At 41.9% G+C, this 19,481-nt stretch overlaps 1 protein-coding gene across 3 annotated transcripts in view; it reads right to left on the reverse strand.

Annotated features, from left to right (window-relative positions):
* Positions 1-387: 387 nt before the first annotated feature.
* LOC108317325 (gamma-aminobutyric acid type A receptor subunit pi) overlaps positions 388-19,481 on the reverse strand; it is a 33,750-nt gene continuing 14,656 nt past the window's right edge. For 2 of the 3 annotated variants that reach the window (XM_017547696.2, XM_017547695.2), the window contains exons 4-10: positions 17,383-17,450; positions 15,948-16,165; positions 13,831-13,913; positions 7,543-7,680; positions 4,317-4,469; positions 3,329-3,516; positions 388-1,137 (exon numbers count right to left, since the gene is read on the reverse strand). In XM_017547696.2, the coding sequence (XP_017403185.1) occupies positions 835-1,137; positions 3,329-3,516; positions 4,317-4,469; positions 7,543-7,680; positions 13,831-13,913; positions 15,948-16,165; positions 17,383-17,450 (1,151 nt within the window). In that variant the 3' untranslated portion in view covers positions 388-834. The remainder of the gene's footprint in view (positions 1,138-3,328; positions 3,517-4,316; positions 4,470-7,542; positions 7,681-13,830; positions 13,914-15,947; positions 16,166-17,382; positions 17,451-19,481) is intronic. The other variant, XM_017547699.2, reaches the window with a different exon arrangement.

A 19,481-nucleotide genomic window follows, 5' to 3' on the forward strand; every position in this document is an offset into this window, starting at 1 on the left:
AAAAAAAAAAAAAAAAATTCCATTTCCATCCATGACGTGGGAAAAGGGCTTTAATATTGTTTAGGATGGATGTTGTTTAGGATGTATGTACGTATAATAATAAAATGATAAGATATATATAATGGGGGAATAAAGCTTCAGAGTCCTTCCAGTGTGGGGAATCCATTGTATCTTAGAACCAAGGGATTTATTTAGATTATTGATCTACTATTTCTTCACCTACATGTGAATTTTCAATGATAGAACTTATTGGAAGTTGGGGATAATTCTGTTGTGGTATTAAATAATATTCATTATTTAAAAACTCATCTTGGTATTGAGTTAGTGCACTGAAATCCAGTGAATTGACATAAGCCCATATTTCGTTTTAACCAGAAACAAAAACTAGAAAATGTTACTCCCTAAATAGGTAACCATGTATTTTACAAGCACTGCAGATATTTAGTAAATAACATGTATGATTACTTTAGAAACAACTTTTGACACTTGAGGGTTACCCAATGGTCTCCTTTCCAGTCTTTATATGAGGTAAATGCAAACCAGGGAGCCACCGAGTAAATAGCCCTGAGTACATTTGTAATCTTGGGCTCCATGGGGATGTCTTTGGTTAAAACGAAAGAGGAATGGACTGATGTTTCTATTACAAGATCCTGTAATGCTAGGACTTCTACACAGCTTAGAACAATGGTTGGGGGTCCATCCTTTGAACAGAAAGGCCAAAATATTATTTTAGTAGCACCATTGAATGTGGGTGCACACTTGGCCTAGAATACCATTTACATCATTATCTTGTCCTGTTGAAGACCTATTGCATGCAAGAAATTTACCATCAACTCAAAAATACATGTAGTATGCCCAGTAAAATACATTGGCTAGCATAAAAATCAAAGGGAACAGTAGTTTGGAATACCGATCAACATTACTGGGATTTTGAATTGTGAAATAATCAACGATTCTGCCCATCTTTTCTCGGAAGACAAACTTGAACTTGTCTCTGGTTTTCATTGTCAAGTCACTGTAGTCAACCTTGTCGCTGGAAATTTCAATGCTGGCAAAGCTGATCTTTCGTTTAAAGCTGGAGATGGAGCTGTTGATGATGTTAGTAATACTGACTTCTTCCACTGCCTTCGTTGTCCCCTAGTTCATAGACAATGACGTTAGCTTAAAAGACTTGACTCAGCAAAATAAATAAGTAGGTAATGAGCTAACAAAAAGGTTAGAGGCCTAAGTATAGAATAATTAGGCTTAATAAAGAGTGGCATTGAGTGCTTCAGAAATTGGCCAATAAGCCAGACTTGGAGTCCTGTTACTCTGTTTGGAGACATTTATTTGTAAGTCACCAGCATGTGCAACAGAAGGAGTAACCATGACCCACTGTGGATATGCTGAGCAGTGTACCAGATGCGAAATGCCCAGGCTTTGAAGTTAGCGAACCTGGGTTCAATTCCATTCGGCCTGTCACTTTCGTGAAACTTTAGTCACCTCAATCCCTGTAAGACTTGATTTCCTTGCCTGCCAAATGGTGATGGATATTACCATCTTGAGACTGATGGGAAGAGCAAATGGTAAAAAATGGAAAGCATCTGGGAGGTGTTTGATGAATTCAGTCCTATTCCAGGGAGAAGTTACTACTGATTCTGAGAGAAGATAGAAATCAGCTGTGTCTTAAAGGCTTTGTCACAAAAGCAGAAATAGTGATGCTCCCTGCAATTGCAAGGAGTTGTCATTCTCCAGCATGGCTGGGGTCAACTCTCAAGAATGTGGGAGTGTAGTGAAGTCAGAGAGGGTGCGGTTTGGACCCTTGGCCCGGCCACTTGCTAGGTGTGGGTTCTTATGGGAGTTACCATATCACTGTATAGGACAATGAAATGAGTACCATTATGATCCCAATTTTACCCTTGAGAAATCTGCCACATCAGGGAGTGGCAGATTTCTCAAGAGTAAAATTGGGATCATAATGGTACTCATTTCATCTGGTTGTTAGAGGAACTAAAGGAGATGTTGATGGGTGTTTAGGTCACAGTGAGTACTTTGTAGTGCAGCGATTATCATATACACAGCAAAATAAGGACTTTCTGGTGTCGTCAGAGGAGGCTGTCCTTATTTCACCAATCTCCATTTTGCCAATCTAGCAAATCAAGATTTTTTTTGGGGGGGGGGGTGGGGAGGTAATTCAACTTCCTTCCTTCCTCATGAGGAAGCAAAAGAAACGCAAGCCACGTTCCTCTTTGGCTGGCACACATGGTCATTTGCCTTTGGTGCTTGGATGACATGACTGTGAAACATTGCTCACGGTAGCCAAACATAAGGGAAAAAGCAGATGGGTCTTTGGGTCATTCTGATTCCCCGTTCTTCACTATTAGACCCTTTAGCACTTTGCTAAAGGTGGGCACCTCTTCTGAACTGGATCCCTATCGTTTGCTTGCTTGTTAGCATGAGCGTTAGTATGCCAATATCCATCAAATTTGGCTTCCAGGTAACACTAGGGGTCCATGGACCTGTAAAGAGTGGTAGTTAAGAGCATGGTCCAATGCCCATTGCAAGTGGAAATAACGAATAAGTGCCAGACTTTAACACCAAGGAGGTTTAGGTTGGAATCCCAGCTCTACCTGTTACTATCTGTATCCCCTGGGGTAAGTCCGTTTCCCTTCTTGTTCTCAGATTTCATAAATTTAAAAAGGGAGATAACCTTATTGGGTTCTTATGTGCATTTAAAATGATATAATACTTGGGAAAGGCTTGTTACTGTATCTGGCACATGTAAATGCTTGACAAATAATGGCCATTATTACTATTTAGAGAGCTGGACTACAGTGTTCCACTGCTAAACCAAATAATGGCAGTTTTTCTCAATTAGCAGAAAAATATGCTAACCAAGAAATTTGTCACAATCTAATATTTTCTGCACATTTTTTCAGTAAACCATTACTTGTACAATTTAAGAATATAATAATGCAACAAAAGAATTAAATAGTAAATATATATTAATCTGAAACTTGCAAGCAGCTGATCATGTTTTGTTTTGTTTCATATTGGATTCTTCATGGATGCTTGCTCCCATGGTTGTGATTTTATGCTGCATACAGATAACACATTTTCTGCTGGAAAATTGAACATATTAATATCTCATTATATTTGGTGAAAAGAATGGTCTTTTTCAAGGGGCACCATGACTTCCAGCTGCTCCCATCTGAATGAGGATAAGACTCACTGGAGCACAGGGAATCACTGGGGGTGGGTGGGGATAGGAGCCAGGTCCAGGCCACGTCCACAGAGCCAGCACACGGCACCAGTGATGGATCATACACAGGGCCCTCAAGACTCTTACCCTATCTTTGGCTGCCATCTGCTGTAAGGAAGTGTAGTGAGCAACTGCGTATTCCAGCAAGGCCCCAAACACAAAGCTAAAGCAGATCCCCAGGTACACATCGATGGCCTTTATGAAGCAGTTGGTGTTGGGAAGAGAAGTGCGGGACCCGATCATCAGTGTGGTCATTGATAACACGGTCGTCACTCCTGGGAAAACAGGCAGGGAATGTTCCTACAAAGTGACTGGTTAGCCCTTCACCATAGCCTGGCAGAGTGTCCCCATTCAAAACAGGCAGGTTAAGAACAAGACCCAGAAATGGAATGCATCTCATTTTGAAAAGTCTGTGACCTTCTAAAATAGGGTTGATTTGTTCATTTTGTACAAAAATGAGTGATGTGGTTTTTAAAAAAATGTTTCATGTTCTGTCTTCTCCTGGGAGGGTGTGGTCAGTTTGCAAAATAACTGACAATAGGACCATCTAAGCACAATGATCCCTTACTTGTCACTGTAAAACATAAGTTTAAAAATGTACCACTCCTGTCAGGGTGTGGTGACTCACCCCTATAATCCCAGGCTAAGGTGAGTGGATCATTCACTTGAGGTCAGGAGCTCAGGACCAGCCTGGGCAACATGGTGAAACCCCATCTCTACTAAAAATACAAAAATAAGCCAGGCATGATGGCGCACGCCTGTAGTCCCAGCTACCAGGGAGGCTGAGGCAGGAGAATTGCTTGAACCTGGAAGGTGGTTGCAGTGAGCTGAGATGGAACCACTACACTCCAGTCTGGGTGACAAGAGTGAAATTCCATCACAACAACAACAACAACAACAGCAACACTACTCCTGAAGTAATCTGTTTCTGCCTCTTTCTTTCTCTGTAGAAGAATCTCCCAAGAAACTAACTCTTGGAACTGCCTTAGGAATGTCAATGAAGACAATGGTAAAAGGAAAAAAAACTAAGTACCTGATAAGCCAGTTCTTAGAAATCTCCTGTTGGACTGCTTACCAATGCAGGTTCTTGCAGGCACTGAATCGAGGGAGATCCAAAATGAAACCCAGGACAACACCACCAGGAAAGTGGAAGGAACGTAGGTTTCCAAAATGAAATACAGAACATTCCTCCGAAGCTCAAATTGTAAGACCAATCTAGTGTAATTTCCTGTTAGGGTAAACAATGGATAGGAAATCATGTCTGTTCACGTAGCAAGTGGTTTCTCTACGGGATGCTTAACTCAGCTATACGCACATTAGGCCCTCTGTCATTGATCAAAATCTAGTTATGTATGAGCTGTCATTATGATTTCCACAGGAGACATTGCTGTTGCACTGAATGGCATTTATAGGGGCTCTGCTCCGAGTCAGGTCTATCTTGGGCTTTTCTGTAACATAGTATTCCTACAGCAGTGCAACCAATACTGGTTTTCTTGATATCTGCCTCACTAGACAGCGAGTCCCTTGGGGGCAAACACTGAATCTTTCAGTTCTGCACTCACAAAGTAGTTGTTCAATAAATACCTATCTAATGAAGATTACCTGGGACCATCTGTTTCTCAAGGAATGCTATGGAGTAGACCTAATGGACCTATTAAATATAAATGAATTTTTGATTATTTCAGAGGCACCCCAGATTTTACACTACTTCAGGGCCACCCTTAGGAAACTAGCAGTGTATTCTAGATGTGGGAAAGGCATGTGATGGAGGGCTATCATTAGCAGAATTCTGTGTGGAAAATAGGCTACTGTAGCACACATATATCCATGGGTTAGAGTCCCATCTCAAGCTCTGGTCCTGCTGTGCTTCTGTTATGGGGAGGTGAGCAGTAGTGGCCAGCATTGGGGTCGATGGAGGAAAGAAGAGGTTATTATCCTCTGGGAACAGGAAAAGTCTGGCTTAGATGGCACTGGGGAAAAACAGATTAGTGAATGGGATCTGCTCCAACCTCCTGTCATCCCCAAATTAAAGCCTAAAATTAGAAATTATGCCATTTGGGCCGGGCTCGGTGGCTCAAGCCTGTAATCCCAGCACTTTGGGAGGCCGAGGCGGGTGGATCACGAGGTCAAGAGATCGAGACCATCCTGGTCAACATGGTGAAACCCCGTCTCTACTAAAAATACAAAAAAAATTAGCTGGACATGGTGGTGCGTGCCTGTAATCCCAGCTACTCAGGAGGCTGAGGCAGGAGAATTGCCTGAACCTGGGAGGCGGAGGTTGCAGTGAGTCGAGATGGCACCATTGCACTCCAGCCTGGGTAACATGAGTGAAACTCTGTCTCAAAAAAAAAAAAAAAAAAGAAATTATGCCATTAATTAGCTAAACAACAGATATGCCTGGAGAAATATAGTAGAGAATAAAAATATGTACTTTTAGAGCTTGATGGGACCCTAGTGATTACTTATTATTTTACTTTATGGATGGGTAAATTGAGACACAGGGAGTTTTAGTGATTTGAAAAGGACCTTGAGTTGATGTTAGAAGAAAGAATAAAAACCAGGTCTTTTGCCCATTGGACCAGGGGTGTTTTATCAGTCTACACTGCTTGCTTTATTTCCTTGATTTTGGAAGTCAGTGTTTTAAAAACAAACAAGCAAACCTTAGAATCAATATTTGACTAAATAATGACCCTCTTTAGTACCTAAAGTGGATATTTTGTGCCTAAAGAGAGTCATTACGTGCTACATGAGATTAAATAATTTTGAAAACTGAAGCCGTTTCTTCATATGAACTCAACTTGGGAATCCAGTTTTGATAAACTATGACAGCATAGCCCTAATTTACAAACTTGTCTTTAAAGTGTATTTATTTGCCCATTATAAAAATAACACATGATAATTATTTAAAATTTGGAAAATAAGGCCAGGCTTGGTGGCTCATGTCTGTAATCCCAGCACTTTGGGAGGCTAAGGCAGGCGAATTGCTGGAGCTCAGGAGTTCAAGACCAACCTGGGAAACATGGTGAAACCTCATCTCTACAAAAAATACAAAAAATTACCCAGGCGTGATTGTACACACCTGTAGTCCCAGCTACCAGGGAGACTGAGGTGGACGGATCACTTGAGGCCAGAAGGTGGAGTTTGCAGTGAGCTGAGATTGTGCCACTGTACTCCAGCCTAGGAGACACTAGAGTGAGACACTATCTCAAAAAAGAAAAAAAAAAAAAAGAAGAATGAAAACAAAAATTTGGAAAATAAAAAAATTGGGGGAAATCATCTTTCCTTCCATTCAAGTCTTTTCTCTATGCATAGCCTTTAATTTCTAATTTTCATGTAGCTATGATCTTAGTGTGACATATGATTTTTAATGTCATCTAGGCTCAACTAAAATACACAGTAGGCTGGGTGCAGTGGCTCACGCCTGTAATCCCAGCATTTTGGGAGGCCAAGGTGGGCAGATCACTTAAGGCCAGGAGTTTGAGATCAGCCTGGCCAATATGACAAAACCCCATCTCTACCAAAAATACAAAGATTAGCCAGGCGTAGTGGAGCATGCCTGTAATCCCAGCTACTCAGGAGGATGAAGCGCAAGAATTCCTTGAACCTGGGAGGCGAAGGTTGCAGTGAGCTGAGATCACGCCATTGCACTCCAGCGTGGGCAACAAAGTAAGACTCTATCTCAAATAAATAAATAAATATAATAAAACACACAGTAATTTGTTAGGGTGCAAATATTGATGAGACTAAGTGTTCTTAATATTATCATAAGGAAGTGAGAAGAAAATGCCGCTGCTTATATATAACATCACATCTTTCAAAAAATATCTATCTAAAATCACCAAAGACCAAGAGATGCATTTCTGGTAAATGAAATGAATAAATAATACTTACAGCCACCTTTGCAATAATTAGGGTGGTCATGCTCTTGTTGGGCATTGCTGCTGTCTTCTACATCTTTGAGCTGTATTCTTATTTGTACTCTTCAGTGTCAGAGAACCAGTGCTCCAGTTAGAAACAGGAATAAATTTTATGCATGGGGGAGGCATGGAATTTAAGCAATCATTAGAAAATATCTGGAGATACATAGTGCAAGGCTTCAGAGCTGGTTCAGAGGTCTGTTCCTCAGTGGACCATTTTAATACTGTGTGTGGAGCAGGTGGAATTGCTCAGCCCAAATTCTACTGTCCCGCTCCACTGCATCCCACAGAAGTAAAGTGAGAAGATGATATTTCTGACTCAGAGAGCAAACCTACACCTTGGCTCACTTATTTTTATTTCATACAGTTTGTCACATGAGTTACCTGTCTCCTGCTGCGATCTGGTGACTAAGGTGAAATACCGCTGTATGGTGTACTGAGCAAGCCGCAGGTGTTCCAGCCCACGCACAGAGTCGTTCCCTCTCAGCCAGGTAAACTCGACGTCATTTCCATCATAGCCCCCTGGCAAATAAAACGGAGGTCTGGTCAGTGCAAGGGTGTTCCAGATTGAACTGGTCTGGAAAATGCTATAATGTGGAAACAGCGTGAGCTCTTTCTTCATGGTGATAAGTCCAAGAACAATCCCATGCAAAACGTGTCATGATTTCTCAAGTGTAATTGCAATGTCTGCTCTGAATGAAGTGACCTTCCAGGACGATTTGCCATCAGTTGAGAACTGGTCCTGTGTTAGGTGTATTGTGTAGATCTGGTGGATGATAAGTCATTAGACGTGGCCTCCCTCATTATTTAAATTATATTTATTAAGCACATATCTGTGAACATGCAAAGATACTGCCTTTCAAGATTGTATAATAGCTCTGATGATATTTTCAGGAACTTAAGAACTAATCTGTTCATATTTCCATATTGGCATAAATACAAAACCAAAAAGCCTGCTTTATTAAAGTCTGTAAATACGTATATTAGATAAATCTCAAAGCAGTTTAATGAATATAGTTGATAATAGTAACAATAGTTACCTTTTGAATATTTATAGGTACTTCATACATTATGTCATTAATGTTCTTGTAAACTTGCAAGTTAGCCATTTCTATATTTCTTCAGTTCTAAGATGGACATTTCTTTACACTTTATGAAATTGAAATGGATGTTACAATTGATTTATATATATATATATAATATACATAATAGTGTTTAAACATATTTATATATATATCAGAGCTTATACTTTTTCCTAAAATGTTATTATTCAATAAGTGCTGTTCCATAGAACAAAGTAACTATAATGATTTTCCCACATTATTCTTGAAAACTCTCATATTCAGAGGGGTTGCATAACTTTCTCAGGATAACAAAGCGAGCAATATACAAAGTGACCTTAGAAAAATTTAATCCCAAATCTATGAGTGATGATGATAATATCTAACATTTAATAAGCAATTGCATTTCCAAGTGCTTTACAACACTATCATCTCATTTAACCCTCACTATATCTCTTTAAGAAGATATATGAATGGTTCGAAAGCAAACGAAAAGATGCTCAGCATCACTGGCCATTAGAGAAATGCAAATCAAAACCGCAAGAAAACACCTCACACCCATTAGAATGGCAGCAGTAAGAAAGACAGACAATAACAAAGGCCAGCACGTGGAGAAGCGGGAATGCTAGCTAGCGGGAATGTAAAGTAGTACAACCACTTTGGGAAACAGTAACAGGGTGATAATTTCTTAAAAGCTTAAATCTAAATTTGCCATTTGACCCAGCATTCCACTCCTAGGTACCTGTCCAAGAGAAATGAAATCATGTCCACACAAAGAGTGGCACACCAGTGTTCACAGTAGTACTCATAATAACCCAAAGGTGGAAACCGAATGTCCATCAACTGATGAATCAATAAAGAAAATGTGACATATATATATATATATATATCTCACATGAAAAAAAAAATATATATATGCATACAAAGAGATAACTACTCAGTAATAAAAAGGAATGAAGCACTGATGCATGCCATAACATGTGTGAGCCTCAAAAACATGCTAAGTGAAAGAAACCAGAAGCATAAGACCACATAGGGCTAGGCGTGGTGGCTCCTGCCTGTAATCCCAGCATTTTGGGAGGCTGAGGCAGGTGAATCACCTGAGGTCAGGAGTTTGAGACCAGCCTGACCAACATGGTGAAACCCTGTCTCTACTAAAAGTACAAAAATTAGCTGGGTGTGGCAGCACGCACCAACTACTGGGGATGCTGAGGTAGGAGAATCACTTGAACCTGGGAAGTGGAGGTTGCAGTGAGCCTAGATCATGCCATTGCACTCTAGCCTGGGCAACAAGAGCAAAACTCTATCTCAAACAACAACAACAACAGAAAACCACATAGTGCGTGATTCCATTTATATAATATCAAGAAAAGGCAAATTCAACAGACAGGAAGTAGGTTAGTCATTGTCTGGGAGCTGGTGATGGGGAAGAGGCGTGGTTACAGAGGGGTACAAGGGGTGTCTTTGGGGAAATGAAAATATTCTAACGATGGCATATGGTGATATTTGCACTACTTGGAAATATACTAAAAATCTTTGACTTGGACGCTTAAAATAGGTGAACTTTATGGTATATAAGTTATACCTCAATAAAGCTGTTAAAAAACAACTCTGAGTCAGATACTATTATCCTTCCCACTTTACTGATAGGAAACTGAGATCCAGAGACATTGGTTACTTACCTGGAGTCACAGGGCTAGTGATGGCAAAACCCAGTGACTTCAGTACTTGTGATCTTAAACACAAAGCTATAAGCCTACCAGGAAATGTGATGCCAGTGTTGGAACTAACATTTTGTTAAGTCTCACTGTATGGTATCCATTGTCTAACAAGGTTTATCTCTCTCTCCCCAGGGAAGAGAAATATAGTCATGAACTCTTAGGGAATTTCCAGGTAAAAATTATCTGTGGACTTTCCCTTGGAAGCATCCAAACATGTACTAAAGCCAGGTGTCTAAATACGGCTACCATCCCACATTAAAAAAAAAAAAATCTATGAAAGTGGGTAGTACAAACTTCTACCCGGACCCTCTGCCTTTACAACTAGTAAATGCTTACAACCATTACATTATGGTCTCTCTGTCCCTGGGTGAATAAGGAAAACTGTGGGATGGTGTCAGTTCTTTTCTAGAGATGGCACTTAGAAAAAAACCCATAGTGAGGTTTCTGTACCCAAACACTGCTAATAAACATGCAGAGAAAGCTCCCTCTGCTCACTGGGGATATTTGTGAAACAGAGGCTGAAGTTTCCAGGAGAATCGCCTGGGATTTGAGATGAGCCCAGCCACGATATATGAAGGGTAATTGCTTTTTCCATGTGGGACTGAAAATGAGTTCTCTTTTTGATAACCTCAAGTTTTATTCTGCCACCAAACAGCTGTATTGCTTCAAGAAGATTCTGCATGCATTTAATCAATAAGATAATTAATCTGTTTGTCTGAGTCTTTAATTAAATGTCCGCTTCTGAAAAATGGCTTCTGCCTCATAATGGTTGTGCTTCTCAGATGTTGCCCGCTTGTGACCTTATGTAAGGAGTGTCCACTGCTCTCACAGCTTGACCATCCTTCCTCCCTTCACACACAAGCCCTGCCTGACGCCTTCATAAATCATAGCTGCAATGTTGTTTGCCTATCACAGGTGCCCACGTTTGGCTGGCATTTTGGAGTGGTTTACTAAGGGACAATGGAGATCACTTAACAACACTAGGGAGTTGATTCATCACACATCAACTTAGAGTTAAAACCTCATTCTTCATCACAGGCAAATCCCCAGATTATAGCTTAGGTGCCCATTTACTGGCATGATTGTATGAGCTTCATATCTATCAAGCAATTTCTTTTAAAAGTTGGAAGCATGAGTGATAAATGTCAAGGATGGTTTTGCATATTTGCCATTTCTTCTGCTGTGTTCCTTCTTGTACATAATCTGCATCTTAGCAGATTCTGAGTCTTACTCCTTGTCCTTTTGGTGCATTCTAGCTGATCCCCTATGTCTTATTCCAAATGACACTTTCCCTAGGAAAACTCTGACACCCCATTACTTTTCATTGTTGTAACTCATTTTGTTATAATTATTTAAAATCCCATACCCTCTACTGGACTGTAGAGTTCTTGAAGACTGGAACATTGCTTTTTTTTTTTTTTTTTAATTTTTTGAGACAGAGTCTCGCCCTGTCGTCCAGGCTGGAATGCAGTGGCACAATCTTGGCTCACTGCAACATCTGCCTCCTGGATTCAAACAATTCTCCTGCCTCAGCCTCCCAAGTAGCTGGGATTACAGGCACCTGTCACCGTGCCTGGCTAATTTTTTTGTATTTTTAGTACAGACAGGTTTTCACCATGTTAGCCAGGCTGGTCTCAAACTCCTGACCTCATGATTCACCAGCCTTGGACTCCCAAAGTTCTGGGATTACAGGCATGACCCACTGCGCCACACCCATTGCTTTTGTCTGTGCGTTGCAAATATCTACCGCAGTACCTCAGGTAGAATAGTCATTTAATGGTTGAATGGATGTATTGAATGTATTTAAATGAGGATATACAGATGGAACCCAACCAGCCATCCAGACTGGCTGGAGACTTTAGTGGGACAATATATAAAACTAAAGTGTTAAAATGAGAAAAAAGACTTTCCTTAGCATACACAGAAAGGACTATACGTCTGGGACCACTGTGTGGTAATCAGGTTGCAATTCAGTTGAACATTCTGGCAGGATTTGGGGAATCCAACAAAAGCATCACATGGTGACTCAATTTGGGGAACGATGATAATAAATGGACACTGGAGAAACTGGAAAGGAGTTATTAAAAGATTTTCATTATCCCCATATTACTGTTTAAAAGCACTTTATGTATACTCAGGAAAAATAAGCAGCTCAGATCACTAACAAACCACGGGAACAAACTCCCTATGTGACTCTCCAGCTCAGTGGAAGGGCTACTAGAGTTCAGGGAACTTTGGACCTTGGGCCGATTCTACCTAGGTTCAAGTCCCAGTGTGGCTACCTAACTTTCCCTTGGGAAAATTACCAAATCCTAATGAGCCTCAATTTCTCTATCTGAAAGATGGGAAAAACAAAATATATCTCTCAGCGTTGTTTGGAAGGTTTCTAGTATAGTGCCAGACATGGATTAAGCCATTGGTAAGTGGATGCTGCAGTACTTATTGGGAAAATAATTTTTATTACTTTTTTTTTCATTTTGAGATGGAGTGTCGCTCTTGTTGCCCAGGCTGGAGTGCAGTGGCATGATCTTGGCTCACCGCAACCTCCACCTCCCAGGTTCAAGTGATTCTCCTGCCTCGGCCTCCCAAGTGGCTGAGATTACAGACATGGGCTACCATACCCAGCTAATTTTTGTATTTTTAGTAGAGATGGAGTTTTACCATGTTGGCCAGGCTGGTCTTGAACTTCGGACCTCAATTGATCCATCCATCTTGGCCTCCCAAAGTTCTGGGTTTACAGGCGTAAGCCACTGTGCCCGGCCCATTTATTACTATTATTATTACTATTATTGTTAATAAAAAAGTTGTTTGGTCAAGGAGACTGGGGCAACAGCAGATTGAGGCCATAAAGCACATTTTGTTGCCTTCTCCAGGAAGTCTTTCCCCACTAGCCTCTCTACTTCCTTTGCAATGGAGAGTGAGGTTTTTCTTGTTACCACAGTGCTTTGCATAGAAAAAAGAAAAAATAAAGCCTTTGAGGCTTTCTAGACTTAAAAAGGTAGCCTTGGACATATTTGCTGACAAACGAAGAGTATATTGATGAAAATTCCATGACTTTTTCCATCAGCTTCTACAGGGACCTGTGGCTGATTTGATCTTAGAGAGTAAGGGCGGGTGGGTGGCAAAGGACATGGCCGTAGAACTCATCTGGAATCATAGACCCTTTGAGAGTTCGTAGCCTGATGGAGGACATAAATTAAATGTTAAAAGTTTCGGTCTCAGGGGCTAGTGTAGATTTGTTGTTACCAAAATGTTTTTTATAAAATGATTGTCCCATAAAACACTCATGAAAGCAGATTCCATGGTTTAAAACGTTTGAGAAGTGCTACCACTCCTTCTTGGAATTTCACGTGGAAGTAGCTTATTAGAGTCTGTTAAAAGCTCTGCAGCAAAGAAGACTGTTAATACTTCAGGCTTTATGAGTCATCTGGTCTCTATCACAAATACTCAACTCTGGCTCTGCAGTGCAAAAGTAGCCATAGACAATACGTAAGTGCATGGGCGTGACAGTGCTTTAGTAAAACTTCCTTTGCAGAAACAGGTGATGGGCTGGATTTGGCAACGGGCTGTTGTTTACTGACCCCTGGCCTAGACCGCCAACTACTTTAAAGAATTTCCTTTGGTTTTCTTGTCCACTCACAGTAGGTGGTATGTGGTAATGCATAATGCATTACCACATAATGCTAATGCATAATGGTTCTTCCCCAAAAACATTAGACATGTCTTTGAGAAGTCTCTAAATCCATCTGGAAGCACAGTCAGAAGAGTTGAATCCACAGTGAATCAACATTAAGAAAAGAAAGGTCACTATGTATGAGATACTTTTCATGAACACACAGACCTAAGTCACCCAGGAAATCATCTCAGGAGTCTGTAGAATGTGTACTTACAGCTTTCCAGCTGCAACTTGCATGTCTGTGTGTCCATGGGGTATTTAGACAGATCCATATTACATGCAACAGTTGTTGTGATCCTAAGAAGGAAAAATGGGTTCAAAAACAGCATTATGAGGGAGCTATAGAAAGTTCACATTCCCTTCCAAGGCCCACTCAAAGAGGACTCTCACTTGAACTCTTAAAATGAACATGTAGCTTGGAGCCTGCATCTAAAGCATCCTTGAGGTTCTGTGTGCTAAAGAATGCCCATGAGGCTTGGTTAAAACTGGGTCTAGAGTGGAGGAGGTTGGAATGTTGGCCATTCAAGAGGCAAAACTTCTGAGGGTATCACAGAACAGATGGATGCAATGGCTCGAGATGCTTTAGCATCCAGCTTTTAAACTTAATCTTCGTGACAGACCTGTGTAAGCCCAGGACAGTGTTCACAGTCACTATTGTCGCCACTTGACAGCAGCTGTAGGGACTTGCATAGGCTCACATGGCTCTGAGTGGCAGAACTGAGGCTGGAGCCCAGGTTTCCTGGCTGTGCTCTTCTCACAAGACCCTGCCTCCTCATGGGAACCAGGATCCAGAGGCAGTGGGGGTCCCAGGCACGTGGCTTTTGGGGCTTAACCCCAGAGATGTTCAATTAAAAGTCAGTTAAGCTCTCACGGTGGAGATTGCATTCGCCAGGCCTTTATCTTCCTTTATTCTTCAGTGTCATGCATTTTTTATTCAACACTCTTATTTATTAAGCACTGTGCTAGGTACTTGGTGGAAATGAAGGTGTTTATAGAATGGTGCTTACCTCCAGGAAGCTCACACTCCCTTTAGGGAGACAGAGACTAACAACAGCTATGGTTTACTGAGTGCTTACTGCGAGCCAGTCCCTGGGCTGAGTGCTTTGCATGAATTACCCCTTTGAGAAGCTCTACTAGGTAGGAAATATATTAATTCTCATTTTACTATTGATGAAACTGAGGCTCTGAAAGTCAAGTAACTTGCTTAAGGTCACAGAGCTGCTGAGGGACAGAGCAGGGACTTGTACCCAAATCTTTGTGATTCTAGAGCCAGGCTATTAAAACATCCCTCATTATTTGTAATCCTTACACAATATTGATTGTGCTGTGTGCCATAATATAGACAGACACACATGTATACACAAATGCATGCACATGCCCACACACCCACACACACACATGTGCTGTGGGAACATGGAGAAGGGGGATGTTAATGATGCCTGGAATTGAGGTCAAAAGAGAAGTCTAGTTATGTTTCATGAAATAAGAATTGGGCTTTGAGGTGGTCTTTGCAAAAGTCAGTACAATTGAGGCATGTCCAGAAATTCAGTTTATAGGTTAACTCAATCCTTGATTTATAACTTCAGACTCTCGCTTAAGACTAAAGGTCAGCCCCATGAATTGGTTCCTGGCCACCTCCCCAAGGCCTCTGGGAGCTTTGGGTTTGTACAGTCCTTGCATAGGTAGGGATGAGTCCTGTCCATCCAAACTGGCTCCATGAACTTGGGTGAAAGGAACTTCAGCTTCAGGGATTTGGGGAGAGGACAAATGGGAGCCCATGGCTGCAGGTGGCAGAGGCTCTGGGGCGCTGCACCTTGGTTTTCTGTACAGACATGACTCAGACAAGTAGAGCTGTGTTCAAGAGCTGCTGCAGCTCCACTGAGCCCCACGAAAGGAAAATTCCTTGCACGCACCTCTCTGTTGGCTCTTGCCATTGCTTTTACTTCTTCCCTTGCTAACTTCCCTTTATCCTTTAAGACTCAGCTCAGAATCCTGTGAAAGCATCCTCTAACATCACCCCTAAACCACTCACCTACTCCCCAACCTGGGTCCCAGAACTAGGGACTTCCTTTGTTTCCAGGTCCACGTCCTTGAGGACAAGGCAATGTCTTATTCAGCTCTATCCTGTGTCCAGCATGGGGCTGGGCACAGAGAAGGGATTCGGTAGATGCCGAACTGAGAGAGGGACCTTCTATTATGGGGTCAAAGATCTAAGAAGGCATAGAACCTCACAGTGGCTCTTTGAGTTCTGGTCACAAGTATCCAAGACACATCTCCACGTTTTCTCCCAGCTGCTGCCCTCCCCACCTGAGGTCACAGGTGTCTGCATACCTGAGGGCATAAAGGACCGTGCCATTGGAGAAGAGGCGGATAAGCCTGTTTCCCACAGTGACTTCATGGAGAAAGGACTTCTTGGACTCCACAATGTAAGTGTCTGGCACCCAGAGGAACTCCACGAGGCGAGCATCCAGAGTGAAGCTCTTGTTGCCTTCAAACAGCAGCCGCTGGTCCGTCCAGCGCTGTCGGAGGTATATGGTGGCTGTGTAGTCCTGGGAAGGGGAGGCCGGGTATGGAAATGGATAGGGGTGGAGGGTGAGAAAACCCCACCAAATAGGAGAAAAGTGGTCAAGCTTTACTCCGCCCCAACCTCCACTTAGAGCAAGAGTACACAGACATTGGTGAATAAAGTTGCTACTCTTATTGCAATATGCCACCACTCAAGATTGGGGTAACTGGTAAGAAGTCATCTGCTGGGTAAGTTACCCCAGTTATCCCAGTCTTGGGGTAGTGGCATATTGCAATAATAGAACAAATTGCCTTATTTATTCTAGATAATAGCTCCCACTGCCAAAAGGAATCCCATGTTTGAGACTTTAACTTACTTGGCATGACAACTCACATTGCAGTAGATCACCAAGGCTCCACCAAATTGCTGAAGTTCTTGGTGGGCTAAATGCTTAGGATGTCCACAGTTTATCTGGAATGCACAGCATGCCACTTGGCAAGCTGCCTTTAGTTTGCCCTTATCTTGAATGTGTGTGTGTATGGTTCTTTTCTTTTCTTTTTTTTTTTTTTTTTGAGACAGAGTTTTACTCTTGTCATCGAGGCTGGAGTGCATTGGCACAATCTCAGCTCATTGCAACCTCTGCCTCCCAGTTCAAGTGATTCTCCTGCCTCAGCCTCCCAAGCAGCTGGGATTACAGGCATGCACCACCAAGCCTGGCTAATTTTGTATTTTTAGTAGAGATGGGGTGTCTCCATATTGGTCAGGCTGGTCTCGAACTCCCAACCTCAGGTGATCCACCTGCCTTGGCTTCTCAAAGTTTTGGGATTATAGACATGAACCACCACGCCTGGCCATTGAATGTGTTCTCTTAAGGGAGAGGGTCATTGCAGCAGTCTGCTGTCAGTTTTCCTCAGGTTGTCTCCCCAACTATAAAAGACCATGTGATCTACAGCCTTGCTTACTACACTTTTACTCCTTTCCCCAAATTTTATCCATCACCAAGTGTACCCACTTGATTCCCTGGTTTCTCTCCTCCTGGCCCTTGAATGGATCTTCTCCCTGATACTCAGAAAATCTGTTCTACAAGAGTCTTTTGTTGTCTTGAGTTTGGAGATAACACTCCAGCTTCTGCCATTCTAAATAGAGGAGGGCCATGAGCCATTCTTTTTTTTTTTTTCTTTTTGAGTAGCTAGAAAGGGTATCCGCATTAAACACATGGACAGGGACTCCTTGGGTGGAGTACAAAGGAACAACACTTACCATGTTACTCTCTGAAATGCTGGAGATACTTGCAACGTCCAGAGTCAGCGCTATCTGAACTGGTTCTCCTAAGATGAACAAAACCCAAGACAGACATGGAAACACAAACATGAGATTTCCCAGTACTACATTAGTGCATTCTAAAAAAGATTAAAATTATAAAATTCGAGATTGCTTGATAGAAATATTTAAATAATCTATAAATATAAAGATTAAAATATAAATCTTTATATTTAAAATATAAAAATCTATAAATAAAAGTTAAATTTTTCTTATCCCCTCTCAAGAGTAACCACTGTGTATGGTGTGCCTCCCTTTGGTATGAAAAATATGCACAAATACATAGGTATTTTAATACGTAAGAGAGACCACACTGCGTAATGAATGCATATTTTAAGGAACATAGTGCTGAGATATTAGCCACTTCTTACATGGAGGGTTTTTCCTATGGCATTTGCAAGGAACTAATCATTTAGAAAGTAACAGATTTGGTAATCTGATTGTGCACAGATGCCGTTTTTTCCCCCTTGGCTAAATAAATTTATCACAGGAGGCATTCAAGACCCATGGCTGAGCTTTTGCTGACCTCCGGACACTTTGCTTCTCTTCCTTCACTCTCCCGGAACTCTAAACAATTTAGAATTTCAGAACCTCTGCTCTTGGTCCAGTGCGCAGACTGTGGGGCCTCAATCCTGGAGGCTCAGCAGCCAGATTGAACTTCAGAGAAAGACAGTTCTATCTCTAGAGACTGAGGTGTCAGAGCTACCTTCAAGAAGCCAGGCCAGGCCAGGAAGTTGGCTCCTCTTTATGCGGAGATGTGGAATAATGTACCTAGGTCCCAGATCTGCCACCTCCCAGTTCTTTATTCCGGGAAAAGTTATCAAATCTTTCAGAGCTGCAGTTCTTTTACCTGTAATTGGAGATCATGTTGACCTCATAGGGTCAAGGAAAGGGTTGAAGGAGATTAGGCCTGTGACAGTGTCTTTGTGGCAGGGCAGCAAAGGGGAATGTAAGAGAAGTGCCTGCCCCGCCGGACATCCTGAAGGTGTTCATCACTGATTGTCTGTACAAAGCTCCCAGCATCATGTCCATCAGTCACATAATAATGGGCGCTCAATAAATGGCATTTCCTTCCCTTCCCTTCCCCCTCTCTTCCATAATCTTAGCTAATTTTGGAAAAGAGACAACTTTGTTCACTAGGCTAATAGATGCAATAGCATTCACTTGCAATAAAAAAGCCCTGGGGGTGCCTCAGGGGACTGTGATAATGCATTAACCAGGAAGAGGCCAGGTGGAATTCAAAAGAAGCTTAAAAACATCTGATTGGTAGGAATAGGGCAAAGCAACATACTTACTAATCTAAGAAAACTAAGCCATAGGATATAGGTAGAAATTTGGAAATAAAAGTTAGAGCCAATGCAATTAAACAATACTTGAACGTTAATGTTGATATCTGGTGGAAAAGGATGAGATTTTTTTTTTTTTTTTTTGAGACAGGGTCTTGCTCTGTTGCCCAGCTGGAGTGCAGTGGCGTGATCTCAGTTCACTGTAACCTCCGCCGCCTGGGGTTCAAGTGATTTCTCTGCCTCAGCCTCCCAAGTAGCTGAGATTACAGGTGCGCGCCACCACACCTGGCTAATTCTTTGTATTTTAGTAGAGAGGGGATTTCATTATGTTGGCCAGGATGGTCTCAATCTCCTGACCTTGTGATCCGCCCGCCTCAGCCTCCCAAAGTGCTGGGATTACAAGCATGAGCCACTGCGCCCCTTCAGGGCGAGATCTTTGAGGGCAGACCCTGAAAGGTGCTGAAGCAGTATGGTGCTAAGTGGCTTTCTACCCCTCCAGGCAGCAAGGTGCAGCTCTGAGACTGGAAGCCTGGAGTCAGAGAAAGGTGTGTGAATTCCATTCAGGCCACTTAACGGCAAATTTCAAATCTCTCTGTGCTGCACTTTGTTTTCCTTTCTCCCTTCCTTCCCTCCCTTCCCTCCTTCCTTCCTTCCTTCCTTCCTTCCTTCCTTCCTTCCTTCCTTCCTTCCTTCCTTCTTTCTTTTCTTTCTTTCTTTCTTTCCTTCTTTCTTTCTTTCTTCCTTCCTTCCTTC

This window comes from Cebus imitator, unplaced genomic scaffold (assembly GCF_001604975.1).
Source record: "Cebus imitator isolate Cc_AM_T3 unplaced genomic scaffold, Cebus_imitator-1.0 Scaffold200, whole genome shotgun sequence".
NCBI classification, from domain to species: domain Eukaryota; kingdom Metazoa; phylum Chordata; class Mammalia; order Primates; family Cebidae; genus Cebus; species Cebus imitator.